Here is a 27,469-nt window from a genome sequence, read left to right as displayed (position 1 = left end):
ATTTGAAATAGAATGTTGATTAAATGTTATTACCTATTTTTATTTGAAAGGATATGCCAAGTGTTTTGGGGAATGCCTCCCCCTTGTGGCATGCTCATTTATATTCAATGTTTGGATTGCCTCAGTAAGAATACAATGAGCTGGCCTTGTTTTTTAAAGTAAGAGAGTCCTGACCCGGCTGGTGTGGCTCATTGGATTGAGCGCCAGCCTGTGAACCAAAGGGCTCCAGTTCGATTCCCAGTCAGGGCACATGCCTGGGTTGCAGGCCAGGTCCCCAGTTGGGGTTGCATGTGAGGCAACCACACATTGATGTTTCTCTCCCTCTCTTTCTCCTTCTCTTCCCCTCTGTCTATAAATTAATAAATAAAATCTTTAAAAAATAATAAAGTAAGAGAGTTCCCTTTCTCATTTTCCTCCTCCACTTTCCCTCACGAAACCAACCAGAAGAATTGAACTAACAGCCTCTACTACCCTTACCCCTTTACATTTTTGGCTATAATAATTATGCTATTTTTGTATTTTCTTCAGATTGATGATGCTACTAGCTAGAAACAACTGTAGTATCTTCTAGGGGAAGAGAGAGAGTTAGGAATATTGAATGACTTATGGATCACTATTAAAGTATTCCTTGTAACTTTTAATATCTTGGATATGGCTAGGTATAGTAAAATAGCTATAGGAAAAACAGGTTTTTGAAGTCAAAATGGTTTGTATAATGCTGGTGAACTCTCTAAACAGGAAGAGTTTTCCACACTTACTAGACTATAGAATTCTTACCTTCAGGGATTGACACATTAGGGAACACATTTTGGGAAACAGCAAATGGTTTTAACTGAGTCATTCTTCATGGTTTTTAAAAATTACTTAGTACCATATTTGCTTCTTCCCTTGTTGCAGCAATTTTTGAAAGAAAAATAAGAGAAAGCAGTATTAAGCCTTAGAGATTTATATTTGGCAATCTGTTTCCCGTCAGTAAGTGCACTTTTTTCTTTTTATAGTAAGCAACTTCAGAATCATAAGTTGTGTTTTTTTTTTAAGATTAATGATGTATAGGATTTTAGTTTAAACGTAATTTAAATAAATCATTTCCCATTAACTAAAACTTCTAAGATTTTGTTAATGACACTTACTGGTGGTGGGTACAAGAAGTATCCTATTTCCTGCTTTTTTCTTTCCTTTTATAACATTTATAGAAAAAAATACAAGGGGAAAAGTTAAAATGCAGTTATGATGGTGGTAGGTTTTTGCCGGGGTACAGGGACTACAGGGAGATTTAGATTAAAAATCTTATATCCATTCATAAGCCACTAATTAAATATAAATTTATTTAAATTAAGCTTTGCAAATATACACATATTATTCCTATCTTTTATTATGTCATCTTTTGAGAGTGTTATACCTAAATTGGGAAGAATAGTGTATGTACTGTATAGCTCTACATTGCTCTTATAGGAAGCATATAGGATATGTTTTAAAAGTGGCATGTTTTTATATTTTCAGGTTACTACTTTAACTGTATCAGAAAACTGATGGTTAGGTTAATGTTTATGGAAGTGAGTAAAAAGAAGCCTAGTAATTAATCTAACGTCCAGTGTCATCACGTTGTGAGGTTTTCCAGATAAGTAGTTCTTCTAGGTAATGGAAGCATATATTTTAAGTATCAAGATTTTAATGAAGATAGCCTTTTTACTGAGCATATGCAGCTTAATTTATTTTCGATCTAGGTTTGCCATTATGATGTTATAGTACTGTTGTCCTAGGGGAGCTATAGCTATGGTTGCCTCTTGCCCCTCTCCCCCTTCTAAACTTATGTTTTTTATCCTTTATCATCTTAAAGATTAGTTAGAATTATGCCTAATGTAGAAACATATATATGTTATAAGAGCACTCTTTTAGGAATCACAGTCTTTGTGGTATTTATTTTAGCTCTTCAGAAATTCTTTCAACCCTTACTTGTTACATCTGCCCACTCCACTGCCCTTGAGTTGTAATTGTTAGATAGATGAGTTTTGGGAGAATTGAAATTTATTTTCTTTTTAATGATATCATAGATTTACTTTTATTCCATGTAATAAGGGAAACTGGGTATTTACTATATATAGTATTGGAGTAAAATAATTGTCACGTAAATCAAGGAATATTTTTGTGAAGTGTGTGGATTATATTGTTATATTTTGTTTTAACAGCTTAAGTGCTATATACATATTTCATTAAGAGGTACATACTTTTTGAATTTGAATACATTGTTATATGCAATTTGCCATGTTTAAAATATTAAATAATTGGTTCCAACTGATTTAGTATATGTTTGAAGTACTGGGTTATTAAACTAGAAAGTGTTAAATGGTATGTAATTAAAAGTTATATTACAGTGACATGTATTTTAAAATTCAAATTAGTTTCACAACTAATATTTTGATGATTTTCATTTAATTTTTAAAATTTAGTTTTAAATTTAAATATATTTATATTCATCCTACTGGGTTATCAAGTACTAACCAATCAAACTCTGCTTACCATATGAGATCAGAGATATTGAGCACATTCAGGGTAGTATGGCTATAGATTTCCTATTAGATTATCAGAATAGTATCTTGAATATTTAGAGAATAAATGTTTTAGAAGAACATTGCTATTTTGTTTCAAATATGATAGCTAAGTATACATAAGTTTTGTTTTTTGTTTTGTGTTTTTTTAGTTTTGTTTTTTTTTTTTTACAATATGTGGTTGCCTCTCCTGGGCCCAGGCATGTGCCCTGACTGGGAATCAAACTGGTGACCCTTTGGTTCACAGGCCGGCACTCAAAATCCACTGAGCCACACTAGCCAGGGCCCTATACAGTTTTTAAAAAGGCTATACTTTATAGTGGAATTTACCTGTGTTTTTAATAGTGGACAAACAGAATGTACTTTACAGTTTTAGCACATTTTGCTGAAAGAGGAGAGGGACCTGTACTTTTATTGTAGCAAATTATGTGTGTAAATGAATTTTACATATAATACATATGTACTTTGCTATGAGGTGACAAGAACTATAAAGATTCAAACACAATATTTAAGATTATAATCCAAGTAGAGTGCATGTTACTTTTTGAAATTCAGTTTCTCACAAATATCCTTTTGAAATGTTTATGAATTTTAATAGGGCCATACTTTTAAAAAATCATCAAAAGATATAGCCTCTTTCTAGGTAACCCCAAGAGAGACAGAGGAGTGGGGAGGGAAATCAAGTTTGTCTTACTTTCTGTTAAAGTTTTTAATATTTAGTGTACTTTAGATGTATGTTCTATTTTAATTGTAAAGAACATTTGTAAACTTGGAAATTAATGTAAAGGTATAATCTGAATGAAGTGACATGGCTAGGTCAGTAATCTCTTCAGTCAACAAAGTGATCATTCTAACCTAAAGTAACAACATGTGGTTAAATGAAAATTAGTAAAGTACTGAAAGATACCAGATAAAACATTATTCATCTTTACTATTACCACCCAAGAAGCTTTACCCATTTTTGGTTACTAAATGATAATATGTTTTTACTTAACACTTAAACACAGAAATTTTACTCCAGGAAGGCTGAATGTTAAATTTGTTAATAATTAGAACTGGCTTCCTGGTCATTAATTGTATTTGTTTCTTCTCTGTAGCTTAATAATGTTATAGTAGGGTTTTTGTTTTATTTTTTAAAACTATGATAGACCCAGGAAAACTAAGACAGCTTAATCTCCCTAAATGTACTGTCCACAAAGGCTGATCCAGAGAAAAAAATAAGTAGGGTTTAGGTTAACATTTGTTTATGTAAGGAAGTTGTTTACTTAAAAAAAAGACTTGTTTACTCGTGTTAGTATAGAAAAAGCATAGGTCTCTTTGCAGGATTTACATGTACTTACGAAAACTCAAAGTACTAATGATTTTTGAGGTATAGGCTATTTTATTTTAGTTGATATTTGAATAATACCCATTTGCTAACACTATGCAGGTGACTATATAATTATGACATTTTCCTAGGCAATCCAAGGTAAATTGTTACAATTAATAAAACTAAAACTCAAAGAATTTAAGTGATTTCTGAAGGTCACATTGCTGGTCGATAGCAAAGGTAGATTTGGGACCAAGGCTTCCTGGTTTCTTAATCTCTAGTAGTTTCATCAGAGTTAGAAATGTAAACTGGATCCTAATTAATATAGTAAGATTTAGAAGGGAAGATCATCCCTGGTGGCCTTTTAGATATGCCAACCACTGGTGGAGGTTAAATGTAACATTTTTACAGTGTGTACTTTGGAAAAATCTGATTGAAAGATATGAACCATTAGAAAAATGTAGATATATGAACTTTTGAATATAATTTCAGTAGCACCATTGATCAAATAATGAACTCGTGTATTGTAAGAAGTTATGATCAGTTGTCTAGAATTATGCTGTTTATCTCAACTTTTTATAAGCTGTGCATAGGTATAGGTAGGGAAGGTAAAATAGCTTGATTTAGTGCAGGTTTTTTAAAATGACTTTCTTTATTTTACTGTTTGTAAAAGCTTTTTGTTTTGTTTTGCTCACCTCACATTATGTTCTAATACTTTGGGACAATATAATTTAATGTTACACAGTGAGAGTAAGCATTATCTTACTTACAACTTTTAATTCCATATCCTTCAGGTAAAAAGAACGTATTCTCACGGTACTTACAGAGCTGGCCCAATGCGACAAATCAGTTTGGTGGGAGCAGTTGATGAAGAAGTGGGAGATTACTTCCCTGAGTTCCTTGACATGTTGGAAGATTCACCATTTTTAAAGGTGAGAGAAAACAATGTCAAGCAATCTGAATTGTGGGTGTTACTTTCATGCTACAGGTGATATAAATGGTTGTTTCAGAATTGTAAAATTTTTTATTTTATTTGAATTGGAGGGAAGGAAAGGAAGAAACTAAATTTTAGTGTAGTGTAGGTTTATGACTTCTCTGGTATTAATTGTAATGCAAAGCTAAGTGGCGGACAAGAAAATAACACTTCCCTGTTGCTGCCACTTTAGGAAATTTGGTTTTATCTGTTATTAGCTATAAACTGAGTACCAGAGGATTTAAGAACTAAAGAAAGGAGGTCTCCTAAATTAAAGTGCTTAGGAGAAAGGAATGGCCATATGGCATTGCGGAAAACTGTCTTGGGAGATTGTATATCTGTAGTTCATTCCTGGGTATACTTAGCTGGATTGGGCAAGCCATTTAAACTTTTTGGGCTTCATTTTCTTCATAAATAAGACATTTAAAATACAATTAGTAATTCAAATGTCAGAATGTGACAAGATTACTTTATCACTACTGTTTGCCACTTAATTTGTTGAATATCTCTTCTTTCTTCACTTCTCCTTACTCAATTTTCTAATGTGTGTGTGTGTGTGACAGTGTATTTTTCTTTTCTTTTTCACCCCATTCCATTTCGTTTTTATTTCCTTTTTTATTCTTTTAAACTTTTTGTTCCTTTTCTATTTTTCCCAACTAGTGGCATCATGGAATTTGATTGTATTTCTCTTGAGTTGTACTTAAAAAAATACATTATTTAAATATCCATGTTTCAGATCATAAATGACAAATGAATAATGCATTTATTCTGGAGAAATTTAATTTGACAATTCTCCCATATTTGAGAAGGGGTATGGGATAAAAAAAATTTTTTTTAAATACCATTCTTACCATTCCGTTGATTCTTTGTCATTTTTCTCTCTCTTCAAAGATTTTAATCTCTGCTTTTTAGACTAGCAAACTCTTCAAGCAGCTACTAAACAAATAAATTTGACTTTGGTTAGGTTTTCCTTTTTGTTTTACTAGGTTTTGATTATAACTAATCAAAGAAGTATCTATGTTTTTGGTAACCATTTTTTACCTAAGTAATTATTCATTTATATAGATTCTCCTGGAGAACACTTGCTTAATTACTTTGGCAACTTATTAACATTACATATTTGGTAGGAGGAAGAATAACAAATGATGAATATAGTGAATCATCTGTGACAGGGTTGGGGGAAGGAATCATCCAAAAATAATTACTCTCTTTATGTGTTTGAAAAAGAATTTTTTGATAGAAAATGTGTGAATATATAAGAATATATTCAATATAGGTATATATTTCAAATATATAAGTATAAAAGTATATATGAAAGTTTGTCAAAGGGCAACATTCTTTAATGTATATTTAAAGATAAGTTTTGACAATAATTGCTTTCTATGTAATTATTTGCCTTTAGTGTACACTGCCATGGGGGACACTATCTAGTCTAAAATTAGAGAGTCGAAAAGATAGTGATGATGGTCCCATCATGTGGGTACGCCCAGGAGAACAAATGATCCCTGTGGCTGATATGCCAAAGTCACCTTTCAAAAGGAAAAGGTATGTTGGACACAAATTTGTATTGCTGGGAGTGGGTGTTTGTATGTTGGGTGTGTGTGTCTGTATGTTGGGTGTGTGTGTCTGTGTTATTTGAAAATCGGGAGGAAGAATGAGGTCAAAGTTCAGGGCATAATTGGAATGTAAATTAAAAAATGGCTACACATGCTGATACGATTTTTAAAATATATCAAATTTTTTTTTCATGCCCACCCAAAACCCATTTACCATATCTATCTTTGGTGATCCCATGGTCAAATATTAATAAGACACGAGAAATTAGGCAAATGACAATAAATTATAAGAATGGAAAAAATGTCATTCACACTACAGACATTATACAACTATGGAATAAATTTAATAAGAAATATTTAGAACCCTTATTAAGAAAATTAAAACATAGAGGATATAAAATAAGATCTAAACAAATAAAAAACCCTAGTATATTTTAGGTTGGATAAAAATGATAGTCCTTTGAAATTTAGCATAGACATCTAGTACTGGATAAATGATTTTAAAGTTTATAAGGAAGAATAAGTAAAGCCAGCAAATGGCGAAGAAAATTGTGAAAGAGAAGGTAAGTGAGGGGTCCACGTGTTAAAAAGATCATTTATAAAAGGATAGAGTACACAAATAGATCAGAGTATACTGGGAAAGGGAAGATTTATTTAATGAATAATATGACATAATTGGCAGTCCATCTGAAAGAAGACAAAGCCATACCTCATATAAGGAATAAGTTTTAGATTTAAACATTAGATAAAAAATAAAAATAATAGAATAACATTTATTTTATTTTATTTATTTATTTTTAGTGAAAGGGGTGGGAGGAAAAACAAGAGGGAGAGAAACATCAGTGTGTGAGTGATACATGGACTGGTTGCCTCCTGCATGCCCCCAACTGGGGACTTGGCCCTACAACCCAGGCATGTGCCCTGACTGGGAATGAGACCAGTGACCTTTTTGGTTTGTAGACTGACGCTCATCCACCGAGCCATACCAGCCAGGGCTAGAATAAAATTTTTAAGCCTAGGAGAGACCTTTCCTCAGCAAGATAAAAAATATAATGGCAGTAATATTAGTGAGAGAAAAGACATCAACAACAAATTTCAAAACTATGATAGATTGACTAAAATATTTGTACTACATGGCAAACTAAGGTTAATATACAAAGAGCATTCCTAACTTGACAAGAAAAATATAAACAAACCCAATAGAAAAATAGGCCTCAGGCAGTCAAGTGTATATTAAAATATTGTGAGATACTATTTTTATTCATTACATTGACAAAAATTATTAATAGGGCAGTAATATTTACAGGCTGGTAGGTAGGTGAGGAAAACAAAGTTATTTACACATTGTTGGTGAGCTGCTATAATTATTTTGTGAAAGTAGTTCAGCAGTAGCTTATAAAGTTTAACATACTATATATATTCTTTAATACAGCACACCCACTTTTGAAATCTGTCCCAAGACATAAAAGCCCTGAAGGAAAATGTAATAAGAATATTGATTGCAGCATTATTTGTAGTGAGAAAAAGGTTTAAAGTGGTCTGAAGGCCCATTAACAGGAATGGTTGACTACATTTTGACACATTCCTATTAAAGAAAATGGTGAAATAGATAAAATAAATGAATTATTTGTGTTTGTTGATCTGGAAGGATATCCATGACACTTGAAAAGAGTAAAATGTAGCGTAATATGCTCACTATGATTCTCTTTTTAGAAGAGATGAAAAATATATGTATAAATATATATTGGGTTGGCCAAAAAGTCCATATGGTTTAGTTCCATACAATAAAAGACACATTTTTCTTTTTTTTTTCTAAAGATTTTATTTATTTACTTTTAGAGAGAGAGGAAGGGAGGGAGGAAGACAGGAAGAGAAACATCAATGTGTGGTTGCCCCTCTCGTGTCCCCTACTGGGGGCCTGTCCTGCAATCCAGGCGTGTGCCCTGACTAGGAATCGAACCAGTGACCTTTTGGTTGGCAGGCCAGCACTCAGTCCACTGAGCCACACAAGCCAGGGCCAAAAGATATATTTTTCATTTTCACCAATAACTTTATTGATTTAGATATTTTGATTATGTTGGCTATCTTCCCCATGGTGTAACGTTGATTCTTCTCAATTAATGGCTTGATTTGATCACTATCAACTTCAACTGGTGTACCTGACCATGGAGCATCAACCAGCAAGAAATCTCCAGTACAAAACTTTGCAAACCACCTTTGACACATTCAATCAACCACAGCACCTTCTCCATATACTGCACAAACCCTTTTTTGCATTTCAGTTGGGTTTTTACCTTTCTTGAAATACTAAAGCATAATATGCTGAAAATGTTGCTTATTTTATTCCATCTTCAATATTAAAATGTCTGTACAAAAATTCACCGATTTTGAGAAGTATTTTTTAAATGCACACTGATATGACAGCTGTCACAGTATAATCTTAACAAATTCATTTCAAATGAACTTAAAAACAACTAAGTGCTAACTAGAGCCATCATATGGGAAAAAACCGAATGAATTTGTTGGCCAACCCAATATTTATGTGAGCATAGAAAAAACTATGGAAAAATGTACACTAGGCTAACATTGGTAGGAATAGAGTGGGTGATGCTGGGGGAAATGATACCTTTTTCTTAGATAACAAAAAATGGTTTCACTGGTTACAGTGATTATTAATTTCAAAAGGAAAAATGGTCACTGGGCAACTGTATGGTGCATGAAGGCAGGGACTACCTTGTTCTTGTTACTGATATGTCTCTAGTACCTAAGAGGAGTGCTTACTGCATAATAAATTTTTATTGGTTGAATGAAACTTTTATAATATATATGTTGGTAGTAAATGGTAAAATTGGTGTTTCTCACTGGTTCTTAATTTGGATTTATGAATTGTTTTGAGAATCTGAAAGCCTCTGCCCAGGATGATACAGATACATACACCCTTTTCCATGTGATCTAAGGGAGTTCAGCAGCCCCTTAAGGAATTTGCCTGCACAGCAGTGATTATAAATCCATCATATATCCAATAATTTCATATGACATTACAGTTTGACCAAACTAATAACAACATTGCCCTAGCCACCATGCTAAAGTCTTAATTCATTAGAATATGGTGTTAATGGGATAAAACTTGTGGGCTCAAAAGCCTATTTGTTAGCTTTCCACGGAAAGCAACATCATTGTCTAGCTTTCTGACACCTGTAGAACGTAAATCAGAAAGATCGAAAAAGTATGTTGTATCATCATCTGTGTATGTGAGTGTGTAATAAGACTAGTGCAGGATTGCACAAAGAGCAGTAAGTAGTAGAGACTGAGGGTGAGAAATCAAAGAACTAATAAGGAAGAGACCCTATTAGAGAGAGACTGGGATGAGAAGAGAAAATTATGGGGCAATCTGGATTTTTCTTTGGAAAAGAAAAACCATACAGGAAGATAAATAAGATGATGATTTCCAATCTAAGAAATTCTTCTCACTCTTTTTCCCCTTCTACGGCAAAATTTGAGGGAGTTTCTGCAATGGGTGAAGCTAAGTAGTCAGCAGCTTCTGTGTGTATGTGTTTTCTAGGTGGTGAGCAATGGAGGAGAGGGCCAGTGGGTGATGACTGTCCTCTTAAGAGGGAGCTAAGGTTTTCCTTTCTACCTCCAATAAATCATAAGTGTTTTGTGGAATCACTTACTCTTGTTGTTTTCTTGCTATTTTGTTTTGTTTTTCTTTTGTTAGAATATAAACTTCCACAAGAGTAGGGAACTTGTCTTATTCACTATTGTCTTGTTCACTAGCTCCGGGGCCTAGATCATAACTGACATATAGTAGGTGCTCTATAAATATTAAATCAATGCATTTTTTAAAGTTACCTGTTTGTTCAAGATCTATACCTTTTATTAGCCATGTGACCTGATTGGGGCCATGCTTCCACAGGTTAGACTCAAACTTCAGGTAAAGATTGTGGGTACAGGGAGAACTAGGTAAACAGCACCACATGTAATTTCTTTTTCTTATCCAAGTATATATTGCCTTTAAACTTCCACGTATGAAGGGTGTATGAAAAAGAGTGGATTATATATGTGCTCTTGTTTGTTCTTGTTCATTTTAAAAAGAACACTTGATTTAGGAGCAGATGATTTATAATTTCATTTCTCTGAATTACGTGATTACTAAATGCTTGATGGCAGTTAAACCTTAATACAAATGTTGGAGGGTAATTAAGCCTTAATACAGAAGCCTATCCAACCCGTGTTTCTCCCTTTACCTCCCTTTCTCTCTATGGAAAATACATATAAAATTTGTAAAATTTTGTAAAAACATGTAAGTTTAATTTTTTTTTTTAAAAACAGAACTACCAATGAAATAAAAAACCTGCAATACCTACCTCGAACTAGTGAACCCCGTGAGATGCTCTTTGAAGACAGGACAAGAGCTCATGCAGATCATATAGGACAAGGTTTTGAACGACAGACTACAGCTGCTGTTGGAGTGTTGAAGGCTGTGCACTGTGGAGAGTGGTATATATTAACTACTGCTATTTTAATGAAATGTGTTCTTGGCTTTAAAATTTGGGGAAGTTTCTCAGTAATACTGTTTACTGGTGGGGGATTATTTTCCCATGTATTTGGATATTGTAACTATACGACTACACTAAAGAAGATTTTCATTGCTAAAATCTAGTTTTTCTTTTGGATTTGGCTGAAATAATTTCATTTCTAAGTGACTAGAGATGAAAGCAATTGTCTTATATAAGGTAAAAGAAAAACTAAGATTTATTTGGTACTTACTATATGCCTACTTACAAATATTCATTTGATTTTCAACTACTTTTAAGCCCATATTTATCTCACAAGGAAACTGAGGCTCAGTACTTTCGAATAACATTATGATAGTTATATGTTAATAAGTGATAGAGCTGAGACTGAGTTCAAGATCTGACTCCAGACTCATGTTTCTCTTTATACTGTTCTACCTTGTTGCTCTCTGCTAAGACTTGGTATCTATAGGATTAACTATTTGTTCATCTTATATATTTTTTTTTCCAGCTTCACCTGCGAGCTTCACTTTGAATCATTTCATAAATTAAAAAATGGATAATTAATTCTCTTAAATATACTTAATGTATCCTCTCATAATTAAGAACTTTTCCATTTATTGCTAAATAAATGGATATTGTAAGATAAGTTTGCTCAGTTAGGTTTCTATTTTCAAACTGAGTGTTTAGGTATGAAACTTAAGTTGGAATATGCTATTTTACTTATTAAAGCTGTTGAATTAGACATTAAATATGCAGGAACATTTTCTAATTGTAAAAGAAAACTTTTAATTCTTAAAATATAAAATGTCAATATTGTTGCATAGTTTGCTAAGATACAATGAAAAATATAATCTACCTTGGCTGGTGTAGCTCAGTGAATTGAGCAAGGGCAGTGAACCAAAGGGTTGCTGGTTTGATTACTAGTCAGGGCACATGCCTGTGTTGCAGGCCAGATCCCTAGAAGGGGGTTCGCGAGAAGTAACCACACATTGATATTTCTCTCCCTCTCTCTCTCCTTCCCTTCCCCTCTCTCTAAAAATAAATAAATCTTTAGCCCTGGCTGGTGTGGCTCAGTGGATTGAGAGCCGGGCTGCAAAGTTAAGGTGTTGCTGCTTCAATTCCTGGTCAGGGCACATGCCTGGGTTGCAGGCAAAGTCTCCAGTGGAGGGTGTGTGAGAGGCAACCACACATTGATGTTTCTCTTCCTCTCTTTCTCCCTCCCCTCCCCTCTCTCTAATATTAAAGAAATAAAACAAAAAATAAAAAAATCTTTAAAAAATATGTAATCTGTATTTTATATATGAGGAAATTTTATTTTCAAGGGTTTTTACAGAATAGACTATTTGTTAATTTATAGTATTATAAAAATTTACAATATTTTATAAATTAATAATATGCCAGGAAGCCAGTGTAAACTGACCTTCCTTTTTTTTTAAAAGTATATTTTATCAATTATGCTATTACAGTCGTCCCATTTTTCCTCTCCTTAATTCCTGTCTGCCCTGTATCCCCCTTTCCACCATTATTGCCCCACCTTATTCCATGGGTCATACATGTAAATTATTTTGGTTTCTCCATTTCGCATACTATTCTTAAATGCCCCCCGTCTATTTTATATCTACCATTTATGCTTCTTATTCCCTGTACCTTTTCCCCCATTCTCCAACCTACCCCTCCCCACTGATAACCCTCCATATGATCTCTATTTCTTTGAATCTGTTCCTGTTCTAGTGCTTTTCTTAGTTTGTTTTTGTTTTTTAGATTTGGTTGTTGATAGTTGTGAGTTTGTTGTCATTTTAATGTTTGTATTTTTGATCTTCTTTTTCTTAGGTAAGCCCCTTTAACATTTCATATCATAAGGGCTTGGTGATGATAAACTCCTGTAACTTGACCTTATCTGGGAAGCACTTTATCTACCCTTCCATTCTAAATGATAGCTTTGCTGAATAGAGTAAACTTGGATGTAGGTCCTTGCCTTTCATGACTTTGAATACTTCATTCCAGCCCCTTCTTGCCTGTAAGGTTTCTTTTGAGAAATCAGCCATAGTCTAATGGGAACTCCTTTGCAGGTAATTGTCTCCTTTTCTCTTGCTGCTTTTAAAATTCTCTCCTTCTCTTTCATCTTGGGTAATGTAATGATGATGTGCCTTGATGTGTGCTTCCTTGGGTCCAACTTCGTTGGGACTCTCTGAGCATCCTGGACTCCCTGAAAGTCTATTTCCTTTGCCAGATTGGGGAAGTTCTCCTTCATTATGTTTTCAAATAAGTTTTCAGTTTCTTGCTCTTCCTCTTCTCCTTCTGGCATCCCTGTGATTCAGATGTTGGAACGTCTAAAGATGTCCCAGAGGTTCCTAAGCCTCTCCTCATTTTTTTAAATTGTTTCTTCATTCTGTTCCAGTTGAATGTTCATTTCTTCCTCCTGCTCCAAACCATTGATTTGAGTCCCGGTTTCCTTCCCTTCACGGTTCCCTGTACATTTTCCTTAATTTCACTTTTCATAGCTTTCACTTTTTCCTCTATTTTGCAACCTTACTCAACCATTTCTGTGAGCATCCTGACTACCAGTGTTTTGAACTCTGCGTCTGATAGGTTGCCTATCTCTTCATTGCTTAGTTCTATTTTTAGAGTTTTGATCTGTTCTTTCACTTGCGTCACATTTCTTTGTGTCCGTGTACCTGTTACATTGTAAGGGGTGGAGCCTTAGTTATTTGCCAGCTATGAAAAGTGAAATAAAGGAAAATGCACAGGGAACCATGAAGGGAAGGAAACCGGGACTCAAATCAATGGTTTGGAGCAGGAGGAAGAAATGAACATTAAACCGGAACAGAAAGAAGAAACAAGAATTCAAAAAAATGAAGAGAGGCTTAGGAACCTCTGGGACATCTTTAAACGTTCCAACATCTGAATCATAGGGATGCCAGAAGGAGAAGAGGAAGAGCAAGAAACTGAAAACTTATTTGAAAACATAATGAAGGAGAACTTCCCCAATCTGGCAAAGGAAATAGACTTTCAGGGAGTCCAGGATGCTCAGAGAGTCCCAAAGAAGTTGGACCCAAGGAAGCACACATCAAGGCACATCATCATTACATTACCCAAGATGAAAGAGAAGGAGAGAATTTTAAAAGCAGCAAGAGAAAAGGAGACAATTACCTGCAAAGGAGTTCCCATTAGACTATCGGCTGATTTCTCAAAAGAAACCTTACAGGCAAGAAGGGGCTGGAATGAAGTATTCAAAGTCATGAAAGGCAAGGACCTACATCCAAGTTTACTCTATTCAGCAAAGCTATCATTTAGAATGGAAGGGTAGATAAAGTGCTTCCCAGATAAGGTCAAGTTACAGGAGTTTATCATCACCAAGCCCTTATGATATGAAATGTTAAAGGGGCTTACCTAAGAAAAAGAAGATCAAAAATACAAACATTAAAATGACAACAAACTCACAACTATCAACAACCAAATCTAAAAAACAAAAACAAACAAAGAAAACAACTAGAACAGTAACAGAATCACAGAAATGGAGATCACATGGAAGGTTATCACTGGCGGAGTGGGAAGGGGAGAGAGGGGGAAAAGGTACAGAGAATAAGTAGCATAAATGGTAGGTACAAAATAGATGGGGAGGTTAAGAACAGTATAGGAAATGTAGAAGCCAAAGAACTTACATGTACGGCCCATGGACATGAACAAAAGGGGGTGGGGGGGGAGATGCAGGTGGGAGGGGTTGTGCAGGGTGGAGGGGAATAAAGGGGGGAAAATGGGACAACTATAATAGCATAATCAATAAAATATATTTTAAAAAATTGTTAAAAAAAATAAAAACAAAATCTTAAAATTCAGAAAAAAAAGAATTAGGGTGAAATCTAATGTACAGTGTTTAGCTAAATTAGCTACATATTTACACTTTTTTTCAGAGATAAATATTCCTGCTTCATGGCTTTAGCACTTTGTTAAAATCTTTTAAGCTTCTTTAAATTATTGTCAGTATATACTAACTCCTCCACTTTATATGGGATTTGAGTTTAGAGATTGCGTCCTGTCCTTCATGGGACCATCATAGTTCCCAATAAATACCTATTAATAAAATAAAACACTTTTGTGGCTAGTAACTTCATAGGATAGTGGCTGTTGCCAAACTAATATACTAATACGTTAGTTGGCCAAATTTAAGAATATGCTTGAGACAGATTTTGGGATGAGATGTTGCTAGTTACGAGTTTTCCCACTATTGTAAAATCCAGTTTGCTTCCAGTGCTGCTTTAATTTCTTAATACTAAAGATGATGAGAATATAAGTTTGTTGGTGCTGTAAGAGGGCTTCATGGCTCTGATGCAAACATGGTTTATTATCCCTTTATTATAATAAATTACTTGGTGTTAAATTAAGCTATTCTTAGGAAGTTGGTACTTCCTTTGTTTCTTAGTGTTTTGAATTCTACTCTTTGTCTCAAGAAGATATTAGGTATTAGAATATTAGATTCTTGTCTTTATCGTAGAGTCAGGTTTAACACCAATTTGAAATTGACTAGGGTTGATTTAGACTATATAAATCTTCAGTTAGGTCAGGCTTAGGAAATATTGATCAAATTATATCGCTCTTTAGGTATTATGAAGAAAAGATTCTTACACAGGGTGCCACAAAAGTAGGTTTACAGTTGTTCATATAGAAAAATACAATAAATAGTAATAGAAGAATAACTTCTGTGTTTTACGTACTTACAACTGAAAACCTACTTTTGCCCCACCCTATAGATTTATATATTCGAGGTGGCTTCTTTGAAATCGTTTTTTGAAAAATCAACCATTGAAGTATAATTTATATTCAATCACATACACACACACTCATTATAAATATTATATAGTTTGATGTGTTTTGACAAATGTATACAGCCATGTCACCACTACCTCAGCTAAGGTAATAGAACATTTTGTTTCCTTCATATCCTTTGGCAGTTAATCTCCCCCATTGTTACCCCAGCTCCAGACATCCTTTCATCTGTTTTTCTTTTTGGTCTTCATAGGTTAGTATTGTCTAGTCTAGGATCTTATGTAAATAGAATCATACATGTTGCCTGACTTCTTTAACTCAGCATAATGTTTTAGAGATTCGTCTTTGGTGTTACATGTATTAGTAGGTTCATTCCTTCATGTAGCTGAGTGATATGTCATTGAATGGACATATCATAACTGATTTATTCATTCACCTGATGGTAGACATTTGAGTTGTTTCCAGTTTTATGAATAAAGCTGTTACAAACATTCACTTACATGCCTTTTTATACATATAAGATTTCATTTCACTTTAGTCAATACACAGAAATGGAATTAGAAGAGTAAGGCAAAATAAGTGTGTACAGAGAAAATTTTAAGTCTACAAAAGACGTACTAGAATTAATAAGCAATCTTATCAACGTCTCAGGACAATATTGAAAGTCAATCGTATTTCTCTATATTAACAATATTCATGGAAATTGCCACTTACATGGTCTTACAGTAGCATAAAACTATATAATACTTAAAGAGAGAAATTTTAAAAATATGTAACAGGTGCTACAAAGTATAAAAAACTAAAGAGAAAAACTAAGGACTTACATGTACAGCTATACCTTGTTTATGGATTGGAAGACTCTATTATGTCAGTTCCTTCCCAAATGATCAACTCAATCAAAATCCACAAGGTTTTCTTACAGAAATACAAAGAACCAACTATAGGCAAAACAGTCTTGAGGGGTGGGGTAAGAATAATGTTAGAGGATTTATACTACCACTACCTGTCATTTTAAAGCTTACTTTGAAGCTACAGTAATAACAGAGGGTGGTGTTGGTATAAACTTTAAGATTAATGGAACAGAAGAGTGTCTAGTATTCATTGATTCTTGGTGAAGGGTCCAAGATGATTTAGTGGGGAGAGGAGTCTTTTCAAGAAATGGTGCTGGAACAATAGGGTATCCATGCACAAAAACAAAAATTAAGAATAATGAACCTGACCCTTCTCCTACTCCATACAAAAAAACCTTAAAATGGATTATAGGATGAAATGTAACATTAAAACAATAGTTTGTTAGAAGAAAACAATGGAGGAAATTTTATATTAGTCAAAAACTTAATGAACCATAAGAGAAAATGATATTAAGATAATGACAAGGTAGGCTACAGACTGGGAGAGAATATTTGAGGTGTGTGTGTGTGTGTATGTGTGTGTGTGTTGACTTATTCAAATAAAGAACTTACAATTCAAAAATAAGAAAAAACAATCCAATTAAAATTGGGTAATATATGAACAGGCATTTTACAAAAGGTACACAAATGCTGTTTTTATTTCTTTTAAGGAAAGAACTTGCTTTTCTCTTTCTAGCTTAAGTTAAAAGTTTAGATTATTGAGACCTCTCTTCCTTTATAAGTATTTAAAACTAAATTTCTAAGCACTCCTTTAGCTACATTCCACAAATGTTGACATTAAAAGTTCTTCAGTTGTACCATAAGAGAGATACAAATTCAAATCACAATGAGATAGGTCCATATACTCACTAAAATTGCTAATAATAATAATTTTTAAGACCGTAACAAAATGTAGTGAAGATGTAAGTTAATTAGAACTTTCATATAGTGCTCTGGAAACCATAAAAAAGTTTGGCAGTTTCTTACAAAATTTAAATATATACTTACTCTAGGACTCTGTAATTCCATTAATTCCATTTCTTTTCCTTGGATTAAAAACCTCTCTTGGTTATTATGTATTATCATATATCTCCTATCTCTATGTAATTAGTTATATACATATATTACAGTATGGAGTAACCAAGAGAAGTATGTGTGCATATCTGTTATGTACCAAATTTTAAACATATGGTATGAATATTATACACACACAAACACACCATATGTCTGATATTTATAATACTATACTAATTAGTGCTGGATTCAACATGCTAATATTGTTAATGATTTTCATATTTATATTAACGTGTTGCCAGAATTCAATTATTGATCTTTCCAATGAATCAGCCATTTATTTCATTGATTTTTTTCCTATTTTTCTGTTTCATTATTTCTGCTCTTTATTTCTTGTAAGGAAAGAACTTGCTCTTCTCTTTCTAGCTTAAGTTAGAAGCTTAGGTTATTGATTTGAGCTTGCTTTTTTCTAATATAAATATGTAAAACTAAATTTCTAAGCACTACTTTAGCTGTATCCTACAAACATTGATAATTGTGTTTTCATTATACAGTTCAGAATTTTTCTAATTTTCTGTTTAGTGTCTTTTTTTAAAATCATGGATTATTGAGAAGTCTTTTGTGTACTTTTCATTATTTCAGAATTTATTTCCAGATTTTGCAGGATGTTTTTCTTTTTAGTTTAATTCCCTGTGGCCAGGGAATATACTCTGTATTTCTTTTTGATTTCCTGTGGTTTGTTTCATGGCCTATCTTGATGGATAGTCTTATGTGCACATAAAAGAATGTATATTATGCTTAGGGGTATAGTGCTCTATTAATGCCAACTAAGTCAATATTGTTGGTAGTGTGGTGCAAATTTTATATATTCTTACTGATTTTTCTATAGTTATTAATCTCCAACTGTAACATTGGATTTGATTGTCTTTCTTTACAACTTTGCTAGTTTTTTTTTAAGTACCAGTATCTTTTATTGATTTTGCTGTTACAGTCATCCCAATTTTTTCTCCTTTGCCTCTCTCCGCCTGGTAACCCCCCCATTAGTTCATGTCCATGAGTTGTGCATGTAAGTTCTTTGGTTTCTCGGTTTTCTATACTATTCTTAACATCTGCCTGTCTCTCTGTTCCTACCAATAATGCTTTTTGATCCCTGCACCATTTACCCTTCTCTCCTGCTTCCCCCTCTCAGCTGATAACCCTCCAAATGATCCCCATACCTGTGATTCTGTTCCTGTTCTGGTGTTTGCTTAGTTGGTTTTTGTTTTTATTCTTTAGATTCAGTTGTTGATATTTGGGAGTTTGTTGTCATTTTAATGTTCATAGTTTTGATCTTCTTTTTCTTAAATCAGTCCCTTAAACATTTCATGTAATAATGGCTTGGTGATGATGAGTTCCTTTAGCTTTACCTTGTCTGGGAAGCACTCTATCTGCCCTTCCATTCTAAATGATAGTAGAGTAATCTTGACTTTAGGTCTTTGCTTTTCATCACTTTGAATATTTCTTGCCAGCATCTTCTGGCCTGCAAAGTGTCTTTTGAGAAATCAGGTGATAGTCTTATGGGAACTCCTTTGTAGGTAACTCTCTGCTTTTCTCTTGCTCCTTGTAAGATTATCTCTTTATCTTTAACAATTGGCATTTTAATTATGTGTCTTGGTGTGATCCTCTTTGGGTCCAATTTGATTGGGACTCTCTGTGCTTCCTGGACTTGCATGTCTATTTCCTTCCCCAAATTAGGGAAGTTTTCTTTCGTTATTTTTTCAAATAGATTTCCAAGTTCTTGCTCTTTCTCTTCTTCTGGCACCCCTAGATTCAAATGTTGGAATGCTTGTAGTTGTCACAGCGGCTTCTTACACTGTCCTTGGTTTTTGGGGGGATTCTTTTTTCTTCCTGTTCTGATTGGTTGTTTTTTTTGCTTCCTTTTGTTCTAAATCATTGAATGATTGTCAGCTTCATCCACTCTACTGTTGTTTCCCTGTAAATTGTTATTTATTTCAATTAATGAATCCTCCATTTCTGATTGGATCTTTTTGTGTTGCTGAGGTCTTACCATGTTCCTTGAGCATCCTTATAACCAGTGTTTTGAACTGGGCATCTGATAGATTGCTTATTTCCATTTCATTTAGCTCATTTTCTAGAGTTTTGATCTGTTCTTTCATTTGGGCCATGTTTCTTTGTCTCCTTGTTTTGGCAGCCTAGCCTCCCTGTGTTTGTTTCTGTGTATCAGGTAGAGCTGCTTTGACATTGTGTCTTGGTAGTGTGCCCTAATGTAGTAGGTGTCCTGTAGGGTCCAGTGGCACAGCGTCCCCTATCATCCAAGCTGGGTATTTGAGGATGCTCTCTTCGTGTGAGCTGAGCACACCCTCCTCTTGAAGTTTAGCCTTAATTGCTGTTGGCAGATCAAAATGGAAGGGATTTATCCAGGCCAGTCAGCTGAAAGGATTTGCTGTGACTACTTACCACCAACCTCCACCCTCTGTGGAGGATGAGCTTTGCAGGGACAGAGTTGTGGTGCTCCTGCGTGGTCTGTATCTGTGTACTGGGTGCACTGGTCCTGGGGTTTCCTGGCTGATGTGGGCCAAGGTAAGCCTCCACTTGTGTTTTGCCTGGGGCCACCCTGGTTGAGCCATCAAGCATTCTGAGAAGGCTACTACTTGTGCTTGACTTGGAGATTCCTAGGTAGAGCCAAGCTGTGAATCTGGGCTAGCTGCTGCCAGTGCCCAGCCTGGAGCTCACTGAGGCCAGCTTTTGCTTCTTTGATAGGATTTAGGATGTTGTGAAACAGGAGCCAAGACCTGGCATTGCTATGGAAAAGCAGTTTCAGTAGACCTATAAGTTGGGTGGGGCAGAGTCTCTGGGGGTCTCCAATGTGTGTCAAACAGTGTTAGGTTGATGAGTCTCAAATATGGCACCGGCCTGCCAGCTTCATGGCTCTTTGGTGGGAAGGGCTCAGAAAAGGGACAGTGGCCTCTGGTCACCCCAATGTCAGACATTTCAGCCTCTCACAGTATAACACTGGTGCCCTTCAAGCTGCAACCCAGGTGCTGGAGCTCTGAGGACATGAAATTGAGTAGGTGAGTCTGTGTATGGGTTCTTTAAGAGGAACTCTTTTGGGTTTCAGAAATTTCTAATACCAACTCAATCCCTGCTGATGTTTGCAGCCAGAAGTTGTGGGGTCTTATCTTCCTGGCACTGGAACCCTGGGCTGCCGTGCCTGGTGTGGGGCTAGGCCTGCTTGTTCCTGAGATACCCCTCCCGAATTTTTATCCACCACACATGGATGAGAGACCAGCCTGTTCCGTGTCTGTGCCCCTCCTACCAGTCTCAACGGATGTGGTTTCTTTAATCCCGTAGTTGTAAGACTTCCATTAGTTCTATTTACTTATGTAGTTGTCTATTTCTGATGGTTCTGAGTGATGGTAGTTCTATATTTTAGTTGTAATTTTGATGTGGTTGTGAGAAGAGGTGAGCCATGTTTACCTATGGTGCCATCTTGACCAGAAGCTCTTTTGTTTGGGGTTTTTTTACTGCATGTATTTGTCTTTGGTAATGGCTTGACATATAATTCACATAACATACAGTTTACCTTTAAAGTATATATAATTCAGCCTTGGCTGGTGTGGCTCAGTGGACTGAGCGCTGGCCTGCAGACCAAAGGATCACTGGTTCGATTCCTGGTCAGGGCACATGCCTGGGTTGTGGGCCAGGTCCCCAGTAGGGGGCATGTGAGAGGCAACCACACATTGATTCTCTTTCTCTTTCTCCCTCCCTTGCCCTCTCTAAAAATAAAAAATAAAAATAAAAATAAAATATAAATACATATATATATAACTCAGTAGTTTTTAGTACACTCACAGAGTTGTGCAACTCTCACCAGTATTATAGAATATTTTTATCAGCTCAAAGAGAGGTACACCTTGTTTATGGATTGGACTTTTTAGAGATTCGTCCCCAATCCTACACCCTCTTCAGCTCTAGGCAACCATTTATCTCATTTCTTTCTGTATTTGTCTGTTCTAGATATTTCATATAAGTGGAATGACATAATATGTTGTCTTTGGTGATGAGCTTGCGTTTAGCAAAATGTTTTCAAGGTTCATATATTTTGAAGCTCTGTTTAGTAGATGACTACATATTTAGAATGATTATTTCTTCTCCATGAATTGATCCCTTTATCATTATAAAATACCCTTTTTATCCTTGGTAATATTCTTTGTCCTGAGCTCTACTTTGATGTCAGTACAGCCATTTGAGCTTTCTTATGATTAGTGTTTGCATGTTATATATTTTTCCATTGTTTGGCTTTTCACCTACATGGTTGATTGTCTATATTGTTTAATGTAGATACTATATATTTTGTTTTTAGTCTTTTCAATGATAATCTGTCTTTTAATTGGCATATTTAGACCATTTACATTTAATGTACCAGTATATGTGGATTTAAATTTACCATCTTTTTGTTTTGCCTCCTTTTTCTTTTTTTGCCCTTTCCTGTCTTTTTAAAGCATTCCATTATACCTTCACTATTTCCTTATTAGTGATTGCTTAAAGTTATTAGTCTACCTTCAAATATACCTCTGTATGGAATGTGTTAACCTTTCAATAGCATACTGCCATTTATTTCCCCCACCCCCACTTCTGAACTTTGTGCTAATTATTGTCATACATTTGTACTTTACATGTGCTATAAACCCCCAATATGCTACTTTGGCTATAAGTATTTCCAAAGAGAGTTTAAAAATGAGAATAAAATACCTTTCATATTTACTATTACTTGTGTTCTATATTCCTTTGAATAGACTTATATTTTCATCTAAATATCATTTCCTTCAGCCTGATGAGATTCCTTTATATTTTTCATTGTGCTGGTCTTCTGGTGACAGATTCTCTCAGCCTCTGTCTGAAAATGTTTTTATCACATTTTGAAGGTATTTTGGTAGATAAAGAATTCTAAATTGACTTTTCCTTGCAATACCTTAAAGATACTCTGTTCTCTTCTGGCTTGCATTGTCCCTAAAGGGAAGCATGCAGTCATCCTTATCCTTTCTCTGTATGTTGATGTAATGCGTGAGTTTAGTTTTTTCTCTTTATCACTATTTTTTAAAAAATGGTTATGATTTACCATGGTATTTTTTTTTGTATTAAGTTGCTTGGAATTTTATTCCAAAATCTATTTCTTAAGCATTTTCTGTAAACATGTATTTGTGTATTCCTAATTAAATGGGGGGTATTTTAAGGTTATATTTAAAGACAAGAAAATAAAGTGGTAATAGTTTATTTCATTAGTACTTTTTAAATGAGTATCTCTTAATTTATTACGGGTTGTTTAGGGGCTTAGGTACTATTGCAGTTACATACATCTTCATTGAAAGAAAATATTTGCTTCCCCCATACTTAACTCTAATTTTTATGTAGTACTTTCAACTTGGGCACTTACTTTGTTGAAGTATTGACCTTAACTCTAAGACAAAATAGTTTTTTTATTTGTACAATTAACCATTTCAGATCTTTTTAATTTTTCAAAATATTGTTACACATAACTATAATATAATAAAGTGAGCTGTTTTTTATCTCTATAGGTTGAAACTCATGCATGGCAATATCCCTTTGTTTAAATATGTAAGGTGGTCTGCTGATTATAATTTAACTTTATTTCTGAGTACTTTGGTTTTGAATGTAAACTATTTTTACTTTGAATTGAATAAGGACTTAACAGAATGAAACATTAATGGCAGATTATTATCTCATGTTCTTTTTTAGGCTTAATCAACCCCGAATAACCAAAGATGTCATTTGTTTTCATGCTGAAGATTTCTTAGAAGTAGTTCAACGAATGCAGTTAGATTTACATGAACCTCCACTATCCCAGGTATATTTTAAACCATTATTGTCTTCAGTTTAATGTTTATTGTGAAAATGACTTACTGGTATTTCTTGTTTCTTTTTTTAGTGTGTCCAGTGGGTTGATGATGCAAAACTTAATCAACTGAGGAGGGAAGGCATTCGCTATGCCAGGATTCAGCTATATGATAATGACATTTATTTTATTCCAAGAAATGTTGTTCATCAGTTTAAGACAGTTTCAGCTGTATGCAGTTTAGCATGGCATGTTCGGCTCAAGTTATATCACTCAGAGGAAGACACTGCTCAGAATACAGCTACTCATGAAACAGGCACATCACCAGATTCCACATCATCAATTCTTGGATCTCACACTGACAATATAATTTGTGCTGTAAGCAAAACCTCTTTGGAGTCTATTTTTTCAGATAAACTTCATTCTAAATATGAAGTACAGCAGATTAAACATGAACCTGTTGCATCTGTAAGAATCAATGAAGAATCTGTGAATGTTTATGTTTCTGAAAAGACTAGAACACCGAATAATACGGATGGCAAGAATGTTAAAGCAAAATTGGATCATGTTCAATTTACAGAATTTAAGATTGGTGTGGACTCCAAATTTGAAAATAGCAGCAAAGATTTAAAGGAGGAATTGTGCCCTGGCAGTCTCTTAAGTCTAGTTGATACAAGGCAACATAGTTCAGCACATTCAAATCAAGATAGAAAAGATGATGCTAAATATGTACATACCATTTAAAATCCTTTTTTAAAAAAAAAAGAAAAATTTAATAATGTAATAAAGATTCATGAATTATGAAAGCAAGCCAAGGACTTGCTCCCAAGTCTGTTACAAAATATAGTTTATGTAGCTTTGTAACATTCCTCAGTGCCTGTCCATAACTGTGAAGTATCAAAGCACTTAGGGCCAGATGCACTGTAAGCATTGCAGGTTTAAAGAAATGGAGTCTTTAAAAAGTTATTTGAGTTGGAGTTGTAGGTTTTAGGATAGAGCTGACATTAACATATATATATATATATATTTTGTAATATGAGCCAGAATTCTTTTTGGACAATTTAAGGCTTTTCCATAGAGCTTATTTATACCAATTTTTTTTTCATTTTAAATGTGTCAGCACTGTAGTGTAAATAGCTTTAAAAATTTTTTTTAGTGTGATTTATACTGAAATGTGAGCCACTTAATAAAGGTTCATAGTAAGTTTTCTGTCGGGTATGCAAAAAGACAAAGTGAAAATTCAGTTAAATCATATATTTGATCTCATGTGTCTGCTGGTGTATCCATTTAGAGTGGTAAAGGAGTGCAAATGTACATATTCAAATCTAGTGAATATTTAAATTCCCCACATTGTGCAAGCATTTTTAAAACTAAGATTCAGTTATGAAAGCATATTTATATATGTGTGTGTATGTATGGGAATATATATGTATATCTTATTTTACATAACTTCTTGAATTGCTGAATAAGATGAATATGTGAAACTTCCTAGCCCTACTCCCTGGCACACATTTTAAAATATTTATAATCAACATTAAAAAGGCAGTTTAGGTAATAGAAAGAATTTTATAAAGTTGGGCAAAAAAAGGTCTCTTAGTGATATTTAATTAACCCTTCTAATTGATGTTTTGTGGACAGAATACATAGCCCCTAACATAAATTTTCTTTATAGTGTATGGAGTGATAAGAAGTTGAGAAAATTTTCTTATTAATAGGCACATTTGTTCTACTTAATAGTAGCTGAGTAAAAAATATTTACAGAAAATTTAACTGTGAGCAGTTAAAATCCTTATACATTTTTCTTGCACAACAGGAAGAAAATAACGACAAATATAAAATCTTAAAATAAGGGCAGTACTCATACAGAGATGTAACTAACAAAATAAGATGTGTTTATCTCTTCTTTCTAAGGATCCCTCTGCCTACCCTAGCAAGGTAAATAAGAGTACAGCTGATCCTTAAACGATGTGGGTTTGAATTGCACATGTCAATTGAAAAAATCTGTGTGTAAGCAGACCCACACAGTTCACTTGTTCAAGGGTCAACTGTACTTTTTCAAAAGAAGCTCTACAAAGTAAAATTAGGGTAGGAAACAGGATTGCCAGTGCCTAGCTAAAGAAAAATAAATGTCTTCAATGATGGACTTTTCAGCACTATTTCAGCTGCTTCCACTACTGTAATTAAAAGTCAAACAAATGTCTTTAATGTATTCTTCGATATAAGGAACTCTGCTCGTTGCAAATCAGTTTTTATTTGTCTTTGTTATTTTTCTGGGCTTATACTTTGGTTGATGACTTTCAACTGGGGTTCTTTGTGCTGCCATTTGAACTAGAGTTGCTATTCCCATTTCAGTAGTTTCTACTCTAGCCTCATTTATGGACCCATAAAACGGCTTATCTTTCTGGTTAGGAAAAAGCCACTTAAGAGGCATTTCATCAGAAAAAATAAACTGTAGCAATGACGTTATTTCTGTCCCCCAGTTTATAAAAAGGGTAGATACATATTGTTGGAAATCTCAGTGGTTTGTAGGAAATCAATATATTTGCATAGGAATTTTTATGGAATGAGGAAGGTATAAATCATGGTAATATAAATAGGACACTCTTTTATATCTTACTGTCTTACCCTACTCCTCACTTTAATCTCTTTAAAGCTAAATTTATGTATTTGCACCTACCATTTCAGGAGACAAAAGTTTGTAACAAACCAGTATTGAGATATAGTAGGGGAGTTTTCCTGGTTTTCTTCTTTTAATTGAAGGGTAGTATATTTAACAAGATTTGTCTTAGTTCTAATTTTCCAGTAGCATACACATAGATACATAAGATCATACTGTAATAAAATATACTTAGAATATCCCTCCAAAATATATGAGCCTTAAACTTTTAAAGATATATCTAACACAACAATAGCAGATAGTTTTAGTTACTGTTTCCTATATGGCCTAGAGTCAAACTTCTCCATCTTTTGAAAATTTGTTTTGTAAAATGCTTACATCCCTCTGGATGTGAAATATAAATCAGTGAGTTCAGATTTCAAGATAAAGCCTTGTCACCTTGGATAATGCTTAATGTTCCTCATTTTACGGGTTATAATTTTAAAATCCTCTTCAGATGCAGTCTGAAAACTTTTTGACTACCTTTTTACACACAAATAATTTGTTTCAATATTGCATTATGTTGATGGTTTCCTAGGTAGTACATTCCAGTTCTTCATCTGAACACACTTTTTTTTTTTTTGCTGTTATTTCCAATTTCTTGGGCCCGAACAATCAAGCGCTTAAAATACACAGTTTCTATATCACCTTATACTATATAGAATAAAGAGTTCTTACATAAATTATTGATACACAGACCTTTAAAAAAAAACAACTAAGGTACCTCCTTGGTGTCTATGATAGTACTTTTTTTTTTTTTAATTACTTTTGATCATACCCTTTAACTATCTAAGTGATACATGTTCCATACTCAGGTTAGCTAGTTAGGTAGCAAAATAATTAAACATTTGTGATAGTTGAAAACTTTACAAAAGCCATATTCATTACCTTCTTTGTCACTAAGGTTGTTGACCTTCAATAAAGATTAGGTTAATCTAGCACAACATTCTGTCTGTGTGTGCATGTGTGTAAGATTATTGGAAATAATTATTTCCACATGTATTCATTTTTAATCCATTCTATAACTTTGGGGGGGTGGTCTTGGAAGGTAGGAAAGATTTTATGTCTTGTGTTAAGCCTTCAAGGTATTTCATTAGTATTCTTGAGTGTAAAACAGTTTTTTTTTCCTTAAACATATGGCAGGTAAGATCATTTGTGTAAATAGTAGATTAGCACTATTTTGATAAGTTGCATTCAGTTATTTTTTGGACAAGTTCATTGTCATGTAAAGCAAGTATCTCAAAATTCATTTTACATTTAGCAGAGGTGCAAGATTTGTTTTGGAGTTTGAGAGGAATTTTCCATGTCTTCCACCTTTCAATAAATACTAAAATTGATAATCATAATCTTTTTCCCTTTGTTTTGTAATTAATTTTTTACATTTGAC

At 34.0% G+C, this 27,469-nt stretch overlaps 1 protein-coding gene across 1 annotated transcript in view; it reads left to right on the top strand.

The window, feature by feature from the left end:
- Positions 1–24,236, top strand: part of RSBN1L (round spermatid basic protein 1 like) — a 76,570-nt gene extending 52,334 nt beyond the window's left edge. The window contains exons 4-8 of the mRNA XM_024558962.4: positions 4,650–4,787; positions 6,231–6,373; positions 10,717–10,884; positions 23,330–23,438; positions 23,520–24,236. Of these exons, the coding sequence (XP_024414730.2) occupies positions 4,650–4,787; positions 6,231–6,373; positions 10,717–10,884; positions 23,330–23,438; positions 23,520–24,170 (1,209 nt within the window). The 3' untranslated portion in view covers positions 24,171–24,236. The remainder of the gene's footprint in view (positions 1–4,649; positions 4,788–6,230; positions 6,374–10,716; positions 10,885–23,329; positions 23,439–23,519) is intronic.
- The last annotated feature ends 3,233 nt before the right edge of the window (positions 24,237–27,469 follow it).

This window comes from Desmodus rotundus, chromosome 6 (genome assembly GCF_022682495.2).
Source record: "Desmodus rotundus isolate HL8 chromosome 6, HLdesRot8A.1, whole genome shotgun sequence".
Taxonomy (NCBI): domain Eukaryota; kingdom Metazoa; phylum Chordata; class Mammalia; order Chiroptera; family Phyllostomidae; genus Desmodus; species Desmodus rotundus.
This window is presented reverse-complemented; position numbering and strand designations above follow the sequence as displayed.